The sequence below is a fragment of the Hibiscus syriacus genome, unplaced genomic scaffold (assembly GCF_006381635.1).
Source record: "Hibiscus syriacus cultivar Baekdansim isolate YM2019G1 unplaced genomic scaffold, ASM638163v2 tig00110332_pilon, whole genome shotgun sequence".
Classification (NCBI taxonomy): Eukaryota; Viridiplantae; Streptophyta; class Magnoliopsida; order Malvales; family Malvaceae; genus Hibiscus; species Hibiscus syriacus.
This window is the reverse complement of record NW_024062688.1, coordinates 6,781,419-6,797,973: the sequence shown is the minus strand read 5'-3', so window position 1 is coordinate 6,797,973 and position 16,555 is coordinate 6,781,419. Positions and strand designations below refer to the sequence as shown.

The following is a 16,555-nucleotide window of genomic DNA, read 5'->3' as shown; positions in this document are numbered from 1 at the left end:
AGGAAAAGAAAAGAAATTGCAAAAAAAAAAAGAAAGAAAGAAAAAAAAATGGTGGGCAGTATTGAAAAACGTGTTCGTTCAGTCCATGTACAAAAACAAACAAACAAAATCCAATCTTTCTGGCTATGCTCTCCTCTCCTTTCCTTCCCTCCTTTTGCAGTTTCCACTGAAACTGTGGCTCAACAATCAAACACGAATTACAAGATCAAACCCAAGTAATTGTCTTGTTGAGAGATCAATTTTATTGAACACCCTTTTCTAAAAACTACTTAGAAACTTTTTTTCCTTAAATGGCAGCCACTACTTCCCTATCTGTGCTGCCTTCATCACTTGGTTTCCCAAATGAAAGCCATTCCAACACTTCTCAATCGTCTTCTTATTCTTGTTCTTCTTCTGTTTTCTTCAATGGTGTGGCCCGTCTCAGGTCCCACGACAGCTTCGCTTGTGTGAGTTTCCCTTCTTCTTCTTCGGCATGTTCTTGGAGATTGAATAATGGTAAGGCTGGTACTCACCGTTTTGGGACGCTGGTAGTGGCTGCTTCTGGGGATTATTATGCTACTCTTGGAGTGCCCAAATCTGCTTCTGATAAAGATATTAAGGCCGCCTATCGTAGATTAGCTCGTCAGGTACTTCACTCAGTTCAATAGTTGATTTCTTTTTTTCCTTCCATATTTTAGAAGGTTGTTTGTTAGTTTTGCCTTTCCTTTCTGGGTTTTGTTGCTGGTATGTTTTCTGGTTGAAATATTTAAGGGTAGCCCAAGGAGATGGGTATCTTGCATAAGAGGAGGAAAAGCTCTTTTCTTAGGTTTTGAGTTATGATAAAGAGAGATTTGTTCGCAGCAGAACCATAATTTCTGACTGAGAGCTCAAGTCTCAAGTATTGACTTTTGGAGTTGGTGAATATGAAGGAATGTTTGGTGGGTAGATTTTAGGCCTCACAATTTACAAAATGTAGTAAAAGGAAAATGTTAATAAGATTATGTAATTTTTAGTTTTAGGGTTCTCAATCTTGAAAAATAAATAAAAATGGGTCTTCTTTGATCTGATTTAAGTATATCATTTTTACACAAACCTTATCTTCATTTTTTGACTGATTAAACTATAACATATACTGGATCATTCAGTTGATGCTCTGTTTCAGTATGAGACGCTCAGCATTATTTTTTATGTGGAAAGTTTATTTGTGTTTAATTTGATTGCAGTCGGCCTGTATTTCCCAAGTAGCTGATAGCCAGCCAATTTTGTACATAAATGAATAGAGAACTTTAAGCTTCTATGGCTGCACCAGGAAAAGCTGTCTTAAATGTTTTGCTTTCTCATAAATAATCCTAGTTCACTAGTATGTAACAGTTTCCAATCATATTATCAATGGAAAAATACCTATGATTAGAATATAAATGATTCAATTTGTACTTCACTAGCTGGTGTTTACTTCACGAGCTGGTGTTTTCTTATGCTTTGAACTTCCAGATATGGCTTGATTCAATCAGGCTATTTCCTTCCCCTAGAAAATAACCCTTCTGAGTAGGCAAAGTGGTATTCTCCCTAGATGTTTTCCAGTTCAATTCCATTCTTTCTTGTTGTAAATGTGCTCTCATATAAATATGAAGATACGAAGTTTATATTGACACTGGAAATAGTTATTTTTTTTATAGGAATAGGTAGCCTCATTAGAAACCTCCCTCTTATAGGTCCTATACCATAAGGTAAGAACCAACAAGCCGAAGGAGGAAAAGAGTGTCACAATATATTGATTAATAGAAAATTACATAAGACTTTGAACACTCCTGCCAATTACATAAAACTTAAGCACACTCCTCTATAGCCTTACTATAAAACACCTCAGCTGAATAATACAAGGAAAACTATCACCCAATGCCCTCCTTTGCTAGAAAATCAGCCTCGCAATTACAACTCCTCGGAATCCACCTCACAATAATCTCATACACAACAACCAAAGACACTAAGGGTGCGTTTGGTTCACGGAATGTAAGATTACCAGTGGGAATAGAAGATTACTAGGGAATGAAAGATTACTAGGGAATAGGATTACTGAGAATGTTGTATTTTGTGTTTGGTTGGTTTAGCAGGAATGTAAGATTACCGTGTTTGGTTAAATGAATAAAAGATTATTGGAATGTATATTTAACCAAATTGTCCTTATTATATATTTGTTTTTTTAACAAGTTTTATTTTACCCCTGAACTTCATATAAAATTTAAATTATAGACTTTTTTGTAAATCTAAAATAGTTTAAGGATAAATTTGTAATTTAACCTTCGTAGAATTTTTATTATTCAATGATAGAATAAAGATATTTTTGTAAGAAAAAAAAATTTAAAGGCATTTTAGTCCAAAATGCCGGTAATCCAACAATACCTAAGGAAAGGGAGGTAATGACATTCCCGGTAATATACAAAAAAAAATATACTATTGGTAATGTAAGATTACCGGGAATGACATTCCCGATCAACCAAACGGGAGAATGTGGATTCCATTCCCATGGGAATCTCACATTCCCCCAACCAAACACACACTAATTCTCTAACAAAATCTGAAAGAAAAGTAGGAACACTGGCTTGATCTTTAATCCAGTCGACAACTAATTTACAATCACTTTCCACAATGAGTCTACCCTTTGAAACCCAATCTGAGGATAGAAAGGTGTCTATTCCTTTTTTGATAGCTTTCAGCTCTGCTATGAAGATAGGACCATAGTTACATAAATCGCTCATTTGGCCACGATCTACGTATTGAACGTTGCGATCCAAAACGCGGTACGAACGCGTTCGGATCGTTTCAAAATCGCGATTCGGTACATCGTAGTTTTGCAGCAGGGATAAGAGGAGATGCAATCAGAAAAATAAAGGGATTGGGGGTTTGAGAGAAAAAATCAGAGGAGAATAAGAGGGAGAGGGGAAACCGTTTCAAAACAGCTCCTCGTCGGGGCTGATGATCGAAGCCTTTTGGGTTTCCTTCTCAGGTGATGGAAGAGAAGAGGGTTCGAAGTTGCTTGGGTCTGGGGCTGTGAAGACTTTCGGCCATGCGGGTGTGAGGAGTAGAGGATGAAGAAGAGAAGAGGTTCAAAACGGCGCAGGGGGAAGGGATTAGGTTTAGCATAAATTATGATCTATTTTTAGGTTAAATTTTAAAGGCTTTAGATAGTTTGGTTAAACACTGACGTTTAATTGGGGTCCAGGGTGGTCCATTTTTGTTCGCGTGGGTTTATTCCTAAAAGAGCCATGCTCATTTTTGATTCAATTTATTTTAGTCCTTAAATCGGATTTATGCATATTAGATTTTGAGTTTTGAATTATTTTGTTCCTAAAGGAGCCATGCATAATTGATCTCTATCTAAGAAACTGGTACATCGTACCGGAGCGATCCGAAAGAAGTCTACCCCCCCTCGTACCGAATTTTAGGGACCTAGCGAATTGCGATCCCATTCCACGTTCCCGTACCGAGCGTACCGTGATCCATGTGACTATGGATAGGACTAGGACCAATATTTTCTGAAAAAGAAGGCAGCACTGTCCTATTCCAATCTCTAAGAATACCCCCAATTCCAGCAGTCATCCTGACACTACTAACAGCTCCATCCACATTCATCTTAAAAAATCTATTGGAGGAGGACTCCAGCAAACCACAGGTCTATTCAACTCTTTAGCATCTGAAAGTTTGTCTGCCAGTGAAGGGTCCCCTATTAAAGAATAACCTGAATAGATAAATCATCCTGACACTACTAACACTGGAAATAGTTATGAATTGTGTATTTTTTTTTAAACTTTTGTTTGATTTCTCATTGTTATCCTGACATTGTAAATTTTCATCTTCATTTGAAGTATCATCCCGATGTCAATAAGGAGCCAGGAGCAACTGAAAAATTCAAGGAGATTAGTGCTGCATATGAGGTATGCACAAAAAGTTTTAGACCAAGATGCATTAATGTTGATTAGCATAAGCCATTTAGATCGAAAGGACTGTGAGTGCAGCTTTCATATTTTTACTGCTTTGAAATACTAAGTGACAACTTCTCTTGTTTATCATATGGTTGCGTATAGGTCTTGATATTTATAATGTTGGTTAAAATGATTGTTTTATATTTTATTCCTTTCTCTGTTAATAACATTTCAATTTGTGGTGCTGGAAGTGCTGCAGAATTTCTTTCCTAGAGGTTTCTTTGTGTACATTACCGTGTTCAATTTCATTCATCATGTTGTCTTTTGAACAATGAAGTGCAACACTGTCAGGTGTTATCAGATGATAAAAAGAGAGCTTTGTATGATCAATATGGCGAAGCTGGAGTCAAGAGTGCAGTCGGAGGACAGTCCAGTGCTTATACTGTATGCATTTACTCTTGTCTATGTGCGTTTTAAGTTTGTACTTGTAAATCATAGCAGCAAGGGATATCTGGCATATGCTTGGAAGTCTAGACATGCTTTGCCTTGTCAATTTCATTGAAAGTCGTGTTTTGGTCGGTTATTTCTAGATACTGGGTTGCCTGAGGATAAGAATAATGCCACTTTGAATTTGGAATTCAACTGATCATTGTGAGAAAGTCATTTTTATCAGATTGCCTGCCTGAGTCATTATCTCATTTTTGCTTGCCAATTTATGATCTTTCTCTACCTTTAAGCAGTGACATTCCTTTTGTTGCATGGTTAGGGTCCCCCCCCCCTTTATGGAGATGTAGACTTCGATTGTTTCACATTAGATGAGAAATAAATGTTGTGCAAGCTATCTTTTTTGTGAAATGTCATAAAATGTCATGATTGATGCTTTATGTACTACTACCTTGCATGCAATAAGCCTATGCAGCATCAGTGATGCTAGACATCTGTCTGTCTATGTATAACTCAGGCATTAGTTTTCTTCTCCTGCAGACTAATCCCTTTGATCTATTTGAAACATTCTTTGGACCAAGTATGGGTGGTTTTCCAGGCATGGATCAAGCTGGATTCAGAACAAGCCGTCGAAGTACGGTTAGTAAAGGTGATGATATACGGTAAGTTGAGATCTTTCTTTGGTGTTTCGATGATTGTTACTGGTTCTTGATCATTCACTTTGTTTATAGTGAGTTTTGATTGACTGGTTGGTTTAGTATGTTTACTAAGGTTGATATAGTCATCAATTCTTCTGTTTTGGTTTATAATTATGAGACTGACCTCATCTAACACTGTTTACTTATCTTTTGCTCAGTGAGTTTATTATTTTATAGCATTTCTTGTTTTTGCTGACTGTTTTCTTACCTTTTATGATCACACTATTCCCAGTATTTGATTGTTTTCATTTTATGCTCAAATCATGCTTCTCTCTGTTCTTTTCATTTTTCTTAATACAAGAAAGAATACTACAAGTCAAACCTAAAATATTTAGTTAAATCCCATCCTATTATATATCACTTGCCTAAGTGCTTTCTTTTCGATAAGCTTCAAATCTTTCTTGTAAATTTGGTTATGAAGAAATATTGTTTATGTTAGATTAGCCTTGTTCAAAGGCTTTTATAATCAATGTTCTAATAATTCCAATATTCTCAGTTACAACATTACTTTAGAATTTTCGGAGGCTATTTTTGGAGCTGAAAAGGAATTTGAGCTTTCCCATTTAGAAACATGTGAAGTTTGTCTCGGAACTGGAGCAAAGGTTGGGTCAAAAAAGAGGATATGCTCAACTTGTGGTGGAAGGGGTCAAGTTATGAGGACTGAGCAGACACCCTTTGGCTTGTTTTCACAGGTAATTGGAAATTTTCTTGTGTAATGGACTTTTGGTCACCTTCATAAACATTTCCCAACTTGGCATTTTTCTATGTTTTAAATGCCTAACTGCGTTTAGGATCTGCTCCTTGGTGGTAGTAGGCATTCCATTTAGTTGTTAAAATGACTTACTATCTAGTATCTACTTGATAAACATTTATTTTAGCCAATGCTGAAATTGAGGTGGATTCTCTGGATGGTCGAAAGAAGGTGGGTTCTCTGGTACTTGAGTTGGTCACATTTTATGCTAACAAATAAAAAACCATAGTGTAAAAAAGAGGTGAAAATGGAGAGTTTGACTCCAAAGGTCAGTTTTGTACAAAAGAAATGTGTACTTCCTTTCCACTCAGAAATACTAGGAGAGTGTTAAAATTCCAAGACTACAGTGATAAAGCCTCTGAAGATTACAAGATAGTTTCCGGAGATATTCTTGTCAATGAACCTTTCAATCCATGAGTAGAGAACTGATGATGCTTTCATGTAATGTATTACTGCCATTTAAATTGCTGTATTTGTATTGATTCCAAATGTTGAACTTGACTCAATAAACATAGAGGAAGTAACTGCCAGGACCTTGTTCTTTTCTGTTTTTTTTCTCTGTTTTCATGGCAGAACAGAAAGATTAAAGGAGGCATTGAACGTTAATAATATTTGTATTGGATGTAGGCAGGTTTTAATGTGGCTGCGAGATTAGGAAGCAATAATGTTTGAATATTATGATTTGATGAATTGTTTTTTGTTTTCACAATTTGCAGTTCCAACCTTGATTTCTGCTCAGAATCTATGTGGTGATTTTGTTATAAGATGTTTCTTATATAGCTTCTCCATTGCAACATGTTAGGTTTCTGTTTGTCCAAATTGTGCTGGGGACGGTGAAATTATTTCTGAATACTGTCGGAAATGCTCTGGTAAAGGACGTATAAGAGTAAAGAAAAATATCAAGGTCAAAGTTCCTCCTGGGGTTAGCGCAGGAAGTATCCTCAGAGTTGCAGGGGAGGGTGATACTGGACCAAAGGGGTATGTAGATGGACCTTTTTTGTGTCTCTAATCTTGATGATGTCTTCTGTTGTTTTAAGCTGATTGCATTCTGAAGTTACATTTTTTTCCGATCATACTAGTAACTAGGTAGGTTATAAAATATATAAGCTCATTTATATCAGCAATAGTGGGCTGATATGAGAGTTGCTCCTAGGTTTCTTGGTAGATGTAACATTAGTTTATTGGCTTTATTGTAAATTTAGAGAACTGGTGGTTACCTGAAGGACACATTAAAATACAAACCGAAACTATATCTTACATTCTGACAGCTAAATTATGTTATATCGAATCTTAATGGGTGAACTTCCAGTCTTACAAATCAAGAATTATGAAGTTTGCTTTAAGTTATGACGATAGTGATTTTCATTTTCTTTAACTATGTTGGAATGAGCTTAACTTCTTGCAACTGTACTATGATTCCACTGCTTGTACTCAATATCGACACACACACACACACACATGTTATCATTTACAGATTGTCACGGAAGTGTTCTTATATTGTCCCTTTTAATCATTCCACTTTATGTTATTCCCTTTTCTTCTCAACTAGTATTTTTTTATTATATTTATTTTGAATTCTGTTACCTATTTCTCTTGTTGAATATAAAAAGTTTTTTTTTTGCAGGGGCCCTCCAGGGGATCTTTATGCATATCTAGATGTTCAAGAGATCCCAGGAATTCAAAGAGATGGCATAAATCTTTTGTCAACGGTGTCCATTAGTTACCTTGATGCCATACTGGGGTCTGTTGTCAAGGTAGTTCAGTGTTCTCTCTCTCTCTCTATATATATTCATGCATTTAATCCTTGATGCTTTATTTTTCATATCAATTCTTATAAGTTAAATGCTAAAGTTTTGAGGAAAAAAACATGTATTTTTTTTATTCATGCACGGTTTTGCAGAGTAAGTTTGCATGCGGTAAACACCTGTATCTGCAGATTCTCTTTGATTTGGTTCTTATTTGACTGAACATTGTTTTCAGTATTTTATTTTTCAATAATTCAATGTGCTGTCCTATTCTTACCCGTTATCCCTTACATTACGAAATACATTCTCAAGGTGCTATAACCTGGAATAACTTCAATCTGACAGATGCATATGTCATTATGCCAAAAAGACTCCTCTTTGAAGTCTCATCCTTGCCACGCACACCCAAGTGTTTTCAGTTTCCTTAGCTGTATCTGCATATCACTGTACTCATGTTCAAATATGATTTTTATGTGGGTGTTGTGTTCTTGAAGAAAAATGAAGAGCCGGAGAACGTTGATTAAATATTTGACTCCTTTTCACTAGAACAGGTGAAAACAGTGGAAGGGGTAACTGACCTACAGATCCCACCAGGGACTCAACCGGGGGATGTATTAGTCCTTGCAAAAAAAGGTGCACCAAAGCTGAACAAACCATCTATACGCGGCGATCATTTATTCACAATCAAAGTTACCATACCAAATAGAATTAGGTACGAGATTAATTTTCATTAGCATTTAATTATGTGGAAATAGAATAGCCGAACTGTTGTGAATTAAACATTTGACTGTGGTTTTTTAGATATTTCTTTAGGACCATATTTACCTTCAGTTGTAGGTCAATATCTCGTAGCTCCTCCATTTTTCATTATTAATAAACATCTTTGCATCTTGTTAAATTAGACTAGTGTGTGTGTGTGTATATATTGTTAAAAGTAATACAAATGCCACTATGCTATGATTCAACATATTTTGCCATTGCATTTCAATATTGAATTTTCCATTATATTTTCAAATTTTGATTTTTTAATAATAAAAGACGATGAAATTGGAGTACTTTGGTGCTGCAACTTGCAAATTCCTATCAATTCCATTATTTTTGTCCAAAAATCAACAAAATTGAAAGTATAGTGGTCAATTTTGAGATATTTAAGTGCAGTTGCAAAACTCAATATTGACCTATTGTATGATGGCAAATTGGGTCTTAGTCCTAGATGGAAAGAACACGTTCTTTTTAATGGCCCAATCAAAGTTGAGAATGGTGCATTGGTGCTATATTAGGATTTTTTTTTTAATTGCACTTTTTGGTTTTGAATCTTCTTAAGGGGTTGCATAAAATAGTTCATGATGGGATATCCGAAAATTCGATTATATTAGGTAAATTTAAGGTGTTTTAGCAGAAACCCTAAACTAATAATCTTAATAATATTTTTTATGAAATTTGTCTACTAGTTACAGCGGTTTATTATGATGATCTCGCCTGGCCTGGGCAATTATTGACTAACTTGTTCCCTCAACGACTTGAAATTATCTAAATTAGTTATTTTCAGCAACTTCATGCTGATTCTTCCTTATATTTGCAGTGCCACAGAGCGAGAATTGCTTGAGGAACTTGCCTCTCTGAGTAATTCAAGTGGCAGCCGCTCTCGAATTCGCCCAAGGACTCAACCCGCGAGTAAGCAATGGCTTTTTATTTGTTATTTAATAAATATCACTTTTACCAATCTGGCTTTTGTATGCAAAGAGTTGTTTTCTTTCTATTACGTCTCTCAAGATCAATGATGTGGTAATCATGGATATTAGTGGTTTATTGTTTTGAGTTACATGAATTTGATGTGCATATTTACTCGTGCAGCCAAAGCTACAGGAAGTAATGCTGGTACTGACGCAGAGAAAACTGAAGAAGCAGCAGATGAGAGTGATCCGTGGACGAAGCTAAAAAATTTTGCCGGGTAATCTCTCTTACTCTCCGTGTGTGCACGAGTTCTCACAGGCTCGATTTTCTTCATGCATGTGCTGCCTGCTCCTATATATATATATATAGATGTTATAAAGAGAAACTTGCAATGAGATTTAATTCTTTTTTCAACTGTTTGTTTGATTTATCATCCAAGCCAGATCTCTCTTGGTCAATATTTCCTTGCAGTTTCTTGTTCGGTTCCGGGTTTGATGACCATAAAAGAATGGGATGATTTTGCAGGTCGATAGCAAATGGAGCTGTTAAATGGCTAAAAGACAACCTTTAATTTGATTGGGTAACATTTTGCTAGCTATTCTTTCAGCCTTGTCGTACATACCATGCTGTCAACTTAACTGCAAGTTGTTGGTTTTGCACTGAAGAATAAAAATAAGAGGGAATTAGAAACAGTTGTGTACTATTGCCATTATTCAAATTTTAGTTAATACATTGGCATGAATTTCTTATTGCATACCGCCACTTCATTTGACATTCATGTTCCATACTTGTTTAGGATATGGACACCTTTCAAAATTGCCAAAAAAATGCCCAAAAATTATAACAATTGGTCACCCAATTAAGGTCAAACCTACAAATTTTGGATCAATTTTATGATTGACCATGGTTCTTTAAAAGGAAAAAAAAATCAAAATAATGAGGTCCAAATGTCACAGAGGAAAATGGGAAAATTGAAGAGGAGAGGCTCGCAGGCTCTCCAGGGTTTCAGATTTTACTCTCAACTTAGGGAATTGATGAAATGACCTTAGGGTTTCTCAATATTACAAATTAGCCCCAAAAGTTTTTAAAATTTCAAATTTAACCCAAGAGTTTAACACACTAATCATTTTAGTCCAGAAATTGTCCTCTAACATAGTATTTAGTCCTCCGGAATTTGGATTCAACCAATTAAGCCCCAGAATTCAAAATAAGGTTGAAAGCTTAGTCCAATTAATTTCGGGGGGAAAACTCTAACCCCTATTTTATGACAAGTGGAGCGACCATTCAAACTTATATTAGGATAAAATATATGTAATTAATTTTAATCTTATCATCAATTAGTTACATCATTATTTAAGTCAATGATTCATGCCACTCCTGTACCAAGCCTAAACTCCCACTCATATAAAGTTACAGAAAACCTCGCCATAGTTTCGAGACCTTATCATAATTACATTATCTTAATAGGATTTTTTTATCCATTTAGATTAAATTTATTTACCCAATTTACCACTTTTATCTCATGGGATTCTATTGAGACTCTTTCGATGGTGTATCACATTTAATGAAATCTGTAACCTAAGAACGGAAACAATATGAACATTGAGTTTACAAAACTCAATGGTACAAATCTACTCTTACATTTCATGAATCTTACAAACATAAACATACGAGACTGTTATGAACTTGTAAGCATTAGGTATTTACTCTTATAATCTTTAATTTAATATCATGGTTTTCTTATTTCAATTCATCATATTATCTTAATCATTTAATTATTATAAGCAATATTAGTATTCTTAGAGTCATCATGCAATAGTTCACTCGATCTAGGATGCAACATTTATATATAATTGTGCACTTGATCATGATACTTTGTTTGTGTTATCATGCTTAAATCCATCAATAAAACATGCAAATATATCATGTGTAGAAACATCAATAACATATGTATGTATATCATGCATGAGTACATCAATATCTCATGCCATGCTTGCTTTTCATCTATTATCATAAATCATCATTAAGGACACTTATATTAAACTATAGAAAGGGTATATCTAGATGACATGGGCCATAAATTGACATAAATGCCATGAGACTCGACACCGATACAAAACTTCTTATGTAAGGATATAGGTCTAAATATACCGAAGTGTTAACGTCGTACAAAACAATTCACGTAGAGCGGATGAACCCGAAGGTCCATGCTCACACCAAATTCACTCTTATCATTAAAAATAAAACAAAAATTAACTTTTTATATTTACAATTAAATCATTATATTTATCAACAGTAACAATTAAATTGTAACTAAATATTGATGTCTTACGCACTTAATTAAGTGACTTGTTTGAAACTTTTTAAAATTAAATAATATATTTTATAATATTATTAAAAATTGAGTGGCATGTAAGTATAATTTACCCTTTCAAAAATGTAAATTTTGAAGATGAATTGGTGTTTAGGCCATTGGTTGTTAATAGTAGTGTAACTAAGCCTAAACCAAACGGGCTAAAACCTAAACCTAACGAGTTGGTTGGGTGGCGCAGGACTCAGCCCAAATCAGTTACTTTCCGGTTTACGTTTCCTTATAACTTGAATTACCGCAACTCCGTTCTCTTTTCCCCTTCATCAAATCAGAATCAGATTGATTGAACAATCGATTCATATATTTCTCAGAGAAAAAAAACCCTAATTTCCTCATAAAGAAGAGAAGTATCACCCATTTGATTTCCTCCAGAAACCGAAAATGGTGTTAGCGCAATTAGGAGGGAGCATCTCCCGGGCTATCCAGCAGATGAGCAATGCCACCATAATCGACGAGAAGGTTTTAAACGAATGCCTTAACGAAATAACCAGAGCCCTTCTTCAATCCGATGTTCAATTCAAGCTCGTTCGTGATATGCAAACTAATATCAAGAAGATAGTCAATCTCGATGATCTAGCCGCCGGTCATAACAAGCGCAGAATCATCCAACAGGTATTTCTCTTCCAGGAATTAGTTCGGCGTTTTTTTTTCTTTCTATTTTCTCTTCGAATTTGGAATTCTTTTCAAGTTGAAATACGTTTTTTATCCGTTTTAATCTTAGTAGTGTGAGCCACTGAATTAATTTTGGGAATTTCCTCCTGATCCTACTATGTGTCTTAATCCATTACTTAAATTAATGAGATTTCTTGGAGTTCTGAGTTTTCTTCCCGCACATCTTTACTACCAGAAATTCTGATACATACATATATATATATATGTGTGTGTGTGTGTGTGTGTGTGAACATTTTCATACTATAGAAAATCTTTAATCTAATACTTCACTAAAGAAGAATGTTTAATGCAAGCTTTACTTCTATTATAGATAGTTGGTTTCTTAAAAGGATTTGTTTTACATTATAGGCAATTTTTAATGAGCTCTGTAAGATGCTGGATCCTGGGAAGCCATCTTTCACTCCTAAGAAAGGAAAAACAAGTGTTGTGATGTTCGTGGGTTTACAAGGTAAGCTTTCTCTTTACATCTTCATGAAGATTGACTTATGGTACATATGGCCCTGAGAACTGCCTTTCTCCTATTTTTCTCAAACTTCTTGCTATACTTCAAAATTCAAATGCTTTGCTCAGTTAACATTATATGTAAGACCTGAATTTATATGTTGGTATCTATTTATGAATATTTTCAGGGTCTGGAAAAACAACTACATGTACAAAATATGCATATTATCATCAGAAAAAAGGTTGGAAACCAGCTCTAGTCTGTGCTGATACATTCAGAGCTGGTGCTTTTGATCAATTGAAGCAAAATGCTACTAAAGCTAAGATTCCGTTTTATGGGAGGTATTTTTTTCATTCATTTTTCGTGGTATGGAAATGTGGAGTCTGGTTGACTGTTTGTTTCACATAATGGTAGTTTTTTTTTTTACTTTAAGTTCTTTACATGAGGATGTGAAAAGAGAATAATGTTGTCTCTAGTTAATTTTCAACAATGGTTTAAGGCATGTAGCTGATTAATAGTGTTTCTTAAATGTTAAAAGGGTATAATAGAGAAGCATGACATGTATTTAGCTAGTTTTCTTTTCTATCTCTTGACCAAATAATGTATGCTCTACACATTTTTATATATTCTTATTGCATCCACCTAAGCATGTTATTGTCTGATATGCATGAAATGCTCTTTATTCCATCCTTCCTGGTGGATTTAAATTGCTTTCATTTTATTTCTGGAAATATATACTGTTGGTTTATAGTCATAATTCCTGATGTGTATTTTAACTCTAGAGAAAGTATTCATCGCTTAAGTTTTCCCATGATTATATAAAATGATGTTTCCTGGTATATCTGCAGCTACATGGAATCAGATCCTGTGAAAATTGCTGTGGAAGGTGTTGAGAGATTTAAGAAGGAAAATTGTGATCTTATCATTGTTGATACCAGTGGGCGCCATAAACAGGAGGCTGCGTTGTTTGAGGAAATGCGTCAAGTCTCTGAAGCAACGGTATTGCTCAGATTTGAGATATTCATTTATTCTCAGCATAATTGATGCTAATCTTCACACTTATGATTTTTTACTTCTTCTGTATGCTCCAGAAACCGGACCTTGTTATTTTTGTCATGGATAGTAGTATAGGTCAAGCCGCCTTTGATCAAGCTCAAGCATTTAAACAAAGCGTTGCAGTTGGGGCTGTAATTGTTACTAAAATGGATGGTCATGCAAAGGGTGGTGGTGCTCTCAGTGCGTAAGTACTGTGCTTGCTGCCTTCACTTGTATATATACTCAAGATAATATCTTCATTTTCTTTATCATTAAGCTGAGGTCTGATGATATGTAGGTTTCTTGCTTTTCTCTTTCTGTGGTTTGTACCAGGGTTGCTGCAACTAAGAGTCCTGTCATATTTATCGGGACTGGGGAGCACATGGATGAGTTTGAGGTTTTTGATGTTAAACCATTTGTAAGCCGCCTTTTAGGTATGCATCTTTTTTTATTGTTTTTTATGTGTTCTTCTAACCAAAGAAATGAATTCCAGAATGATGATGATTGTTTGAAACATTATCATGGTGTTTATGTTTCTGAATAGGAATGGGTGACTTGTCCGGATTCATGGACAAAATTCATGAAGTTGTTCCCATGGATCAACAACCTGAGCTTCTCCAAAAGCTTTCAGAAGGGACCTTTACCTTAAGGATTATGTATGAACAATTTCAGAACATACTCAAAATGGGTCCAATTGGGCAGGTTATTCTTAACTACTAGTGTTTTGTTTTAACAGTTGTAGCTTTTCATAATTTTTCCATGTTGCCTTGTTGTTCATATATGTGAAATCTGATGACTGAATATTTATTTGGGTTGTTTACGGGTCTTAGATTCTCAGAGATGCATATTAATAAAAGTAATTCTTGCTCTATAGGTGACACCTTAGGTTAGACTATAGGACAACCTTTGTGGAATAGATATAGATATTATGTAATAAGAGAGAAGATTTTTGCATGATAATTATATTATAAGCTTCAATGAAAGGTTATTGCACTCCTAACATATAAAACTATATGAAAGAGGTGGCACTCCCCTCCATGTATCGATATCCTAGTTTGTTCCTTAATGCTGCAACTGTTGCCTCTTTATCTGGTATGAATTTTACATTCTGATAAACTATACGAGTGATTTCCTGGGAAAATTAGTCTTAAGAAGGTCCAGTTGTTTCTATCTTGTTTCTGTGTTGAGAAAACATCAATATTGTTGTAGTGAAGTCTTTCCTTTCCTGTTAAGCCAAAAAAAAAGGAAAGAAGAAAAGCAAAAGTAAAGCTCTAATTCAGGGTTTTGGTGGATAATGGTTCTCTCCCCCATGGAAAACCCCTATCATCCAAATGTCTTCTTTGTTCCTTTTTTCAATACAGTTGAGTTGTTGATTTGCATGAGAACATTTTAAGCTAATAATTTTGTTTTGCTTTTGCTTTTCTGCAGGTTTTCTCAATGCTTCCAGGATTTAGTTCTGAACTGATGCCGAAAGGTCGTGAAAAAGAAAGCCAGGCAAAGATCAAACGTTATATGACCATGATGGACTCAATGACGAATGAAGGCAAGCAAATGTTCTGCTTTATTCAATTTCTTGAGACAGTATATTACTGGAGTATAGTATTTTAAAAGAATCACTGGCTTTTCATTTATTATCGATTGTTTATTTGTTGCAGAGTTAGACAGTTCAAACCCGAAGCTCATGAACGAGTCAAGGATGATGCGGATAGCAAGGGGATCCGGTCGTCATATTCGAGAGGTAATGGAAATGATGGAGGAATACAAACGACTAGCTAAGTTATGGAGTAAGATGAAGGGGCTTAAAATCCCGAAGAAGGGTGAAATGAGTGCCTTGTCGCGCAACATGAATGCGCAGCACATGAGCAAGGTTCTCCCGCCTCAGATGCTTAAGCAGATCGGAGGTATGGGTGGCTTGCAGAACTTGATGAAACAAATGGGTTCGAGCAAAGACATGATGGGGATGTTTGGAGGTGGGGAATAAGCAACATTTATCGGCTACTTTGATGGTCTACTTGTAAGTTCACTCGACGCTTCTTGTTGAGGTGTACGGTTAAAGTATTGTGGGCAACGAAAGAATCCCCAGTCCTTTCGGGTAAGACACTTGATGATGAGTCATGGATTAAGGCACATTTCTCTTTTAAGGTAAGAGGTTTATAACGAAGCTTCCTTGATTGCTTTCTTCTTCTTCTTCTAATTATCATATTTAGATGTACCTTGTTAGTATGAAAGTTTGATTCACCTTTTATTAGTAAGAAAGATGATGGTATTTATTTCTCTATATTTGAGTATTTAACAGAGATGATCATGTTTTCTAAATAAATCGGATCGTTTTCAGCATCTATTATCACGATTTTATATCTTAAGGTTATTATATATATATATATATATATATATATAATGGTATGATCCACTTATATAATTTAAAATTAATTTTTTATATTGATTTTGAATGGTTTGATGTGTGAAAATAGACGCTGAAAAGGAGAAGATATGCACTATAAAAAGAAATAAAGAGATAACTTTAACCGTTTATTTTCATTCATTTAACGATCCTAAATTAATGTAAAATAATATTTTTACATTGTGTAAGAGTCTTGTCATATATATATATATATATATATGTGTGTTTTAAGAATTTGGAGTAGACATTATAACAATAGTTACGATAATTATATTAATATACACTAAACACAATGATGTAATTCTTGTCAAGATGAATTTAGATTTAACAATTAAATCATTACGATAAATGATAAACGCAACATGAATATATTAGTGTGTATGAATCGGTTAGTTCAACATTTTAGTCACGAAAATCAAATTG

The 16,555-nt window shown here is 34.8% G+C and overlaps 2 protein-coding genes across 3 annotated transcripts; both read left to right on the top strand.

Annotated features, from left to right (window-relative positions):
* Positions 1-107: 107 nt before the first annotated feature.
* On the top strand, positions 108-9,965 carry LOC120119608 (chaperone protein DnaJ-like). Of its 2 annotated transcripts, none has more exons than XM_039139420.1 (11): positions 108-626; positions 3,843-3,911; positions 4,251-4,343; positions 4,884-5,005; positions 5,538-5,733; positions 6,595-6,770; positions 7,417-7,546; positions 8,089-8,249; positions 9,120-9,211; positions 9,392-9,488; positions 9,737-9,965. In XM_039139420.1, exons 1-11 carry the CDS (start codon positions 291-293, stop codon positions 9,780-9,782), a joined length of 1,518 nt encoding a protein of 505 aa, XP_038995351.1. In that variant the 5' UTR covers positions 108-290; the 3' UTR covers positions 9,783-9,965. The 2 variants fall into 2 exon arrangements, with proteins under 2 accessions (XP_038995351.1, XP_038995352.1); XM_039139421.1 differs by having other exon boundaries at positions 9,683-9,771.
* Positions 9,966-11,848: 1,883 nt separating this feature from the next.
* LOC120119609 (signal recognition particle 54 kDa protein 2-like) lies at positions 11,849-16,005 on the top strand. The gene is made up of 9 exons (XM_039139422.1): positions 11,849-12,194; positions 12,603-12,702; positions 12,884-13,037; positions 13,545-13,695; positions 13,788-13,936; positions 14,065-14,165; positions 14,276-14,433; positions 15,160-15,274; positions 15,387-16,005. Exons 1-9 carry the CDS (start codon positions 11,964-11,966, stop codon positions 15,710-15,712), a joined length of 1,485 nt encoding a protein of 494 aa, XP_038995353.1. The 5' UTR covers positions 11,849-11,963; the 3' UTR covers positions 15,713-16,005.
* Positions 16,006-16,555: the final 550 nt, after the last annotated feature.

Bases quoted from the DNA above. Each gene is read 5' to 3' on its own strand.
- LOC120119609 (XM_039139422.1), top strand. From the start codon at position 11,964: ATGGTGTTAGCGCAATTAGGAGGGAGCATCTCCCGGGCTATCCAGCAG. The intron at 12,703-12,883 runs GTAAGCTTTCTC...GAATATTTTCAG, and splicing joins GATGTTCGTGGGTTTACAAG to GGTCTGGAAAAACAACTACA. The intron at 15,275-15,386 runs GCAAGCAAATGT...TATTTGTTGCAG, and splicing joins GGACTCAATGACGAATGAAG to AGTTAGACAGTTCAAACCCG.
- LOC120119608 (XM_039139420.1), top strand. From the start codon at position 291: ATGGCAGCCACTACTTCCCTATCTGTGCTGCCTTCATCACTTGGTTTC. The intron at 5,734-6,594 runs GTAATTGGAAAT...GCAACATGTTAG, and splicing joins CCTTTGGCTTGTTTTCACAG to GTTTCTGTTTGTCCAAATTG. The intron at 7,547-8,088 runs GTAGTTCAGTGT...TCACTAGAACAG, and splicing joins TACTGGGGTCTGTTGTCAAG to GTGAAAACAGTGGAAGGGGT.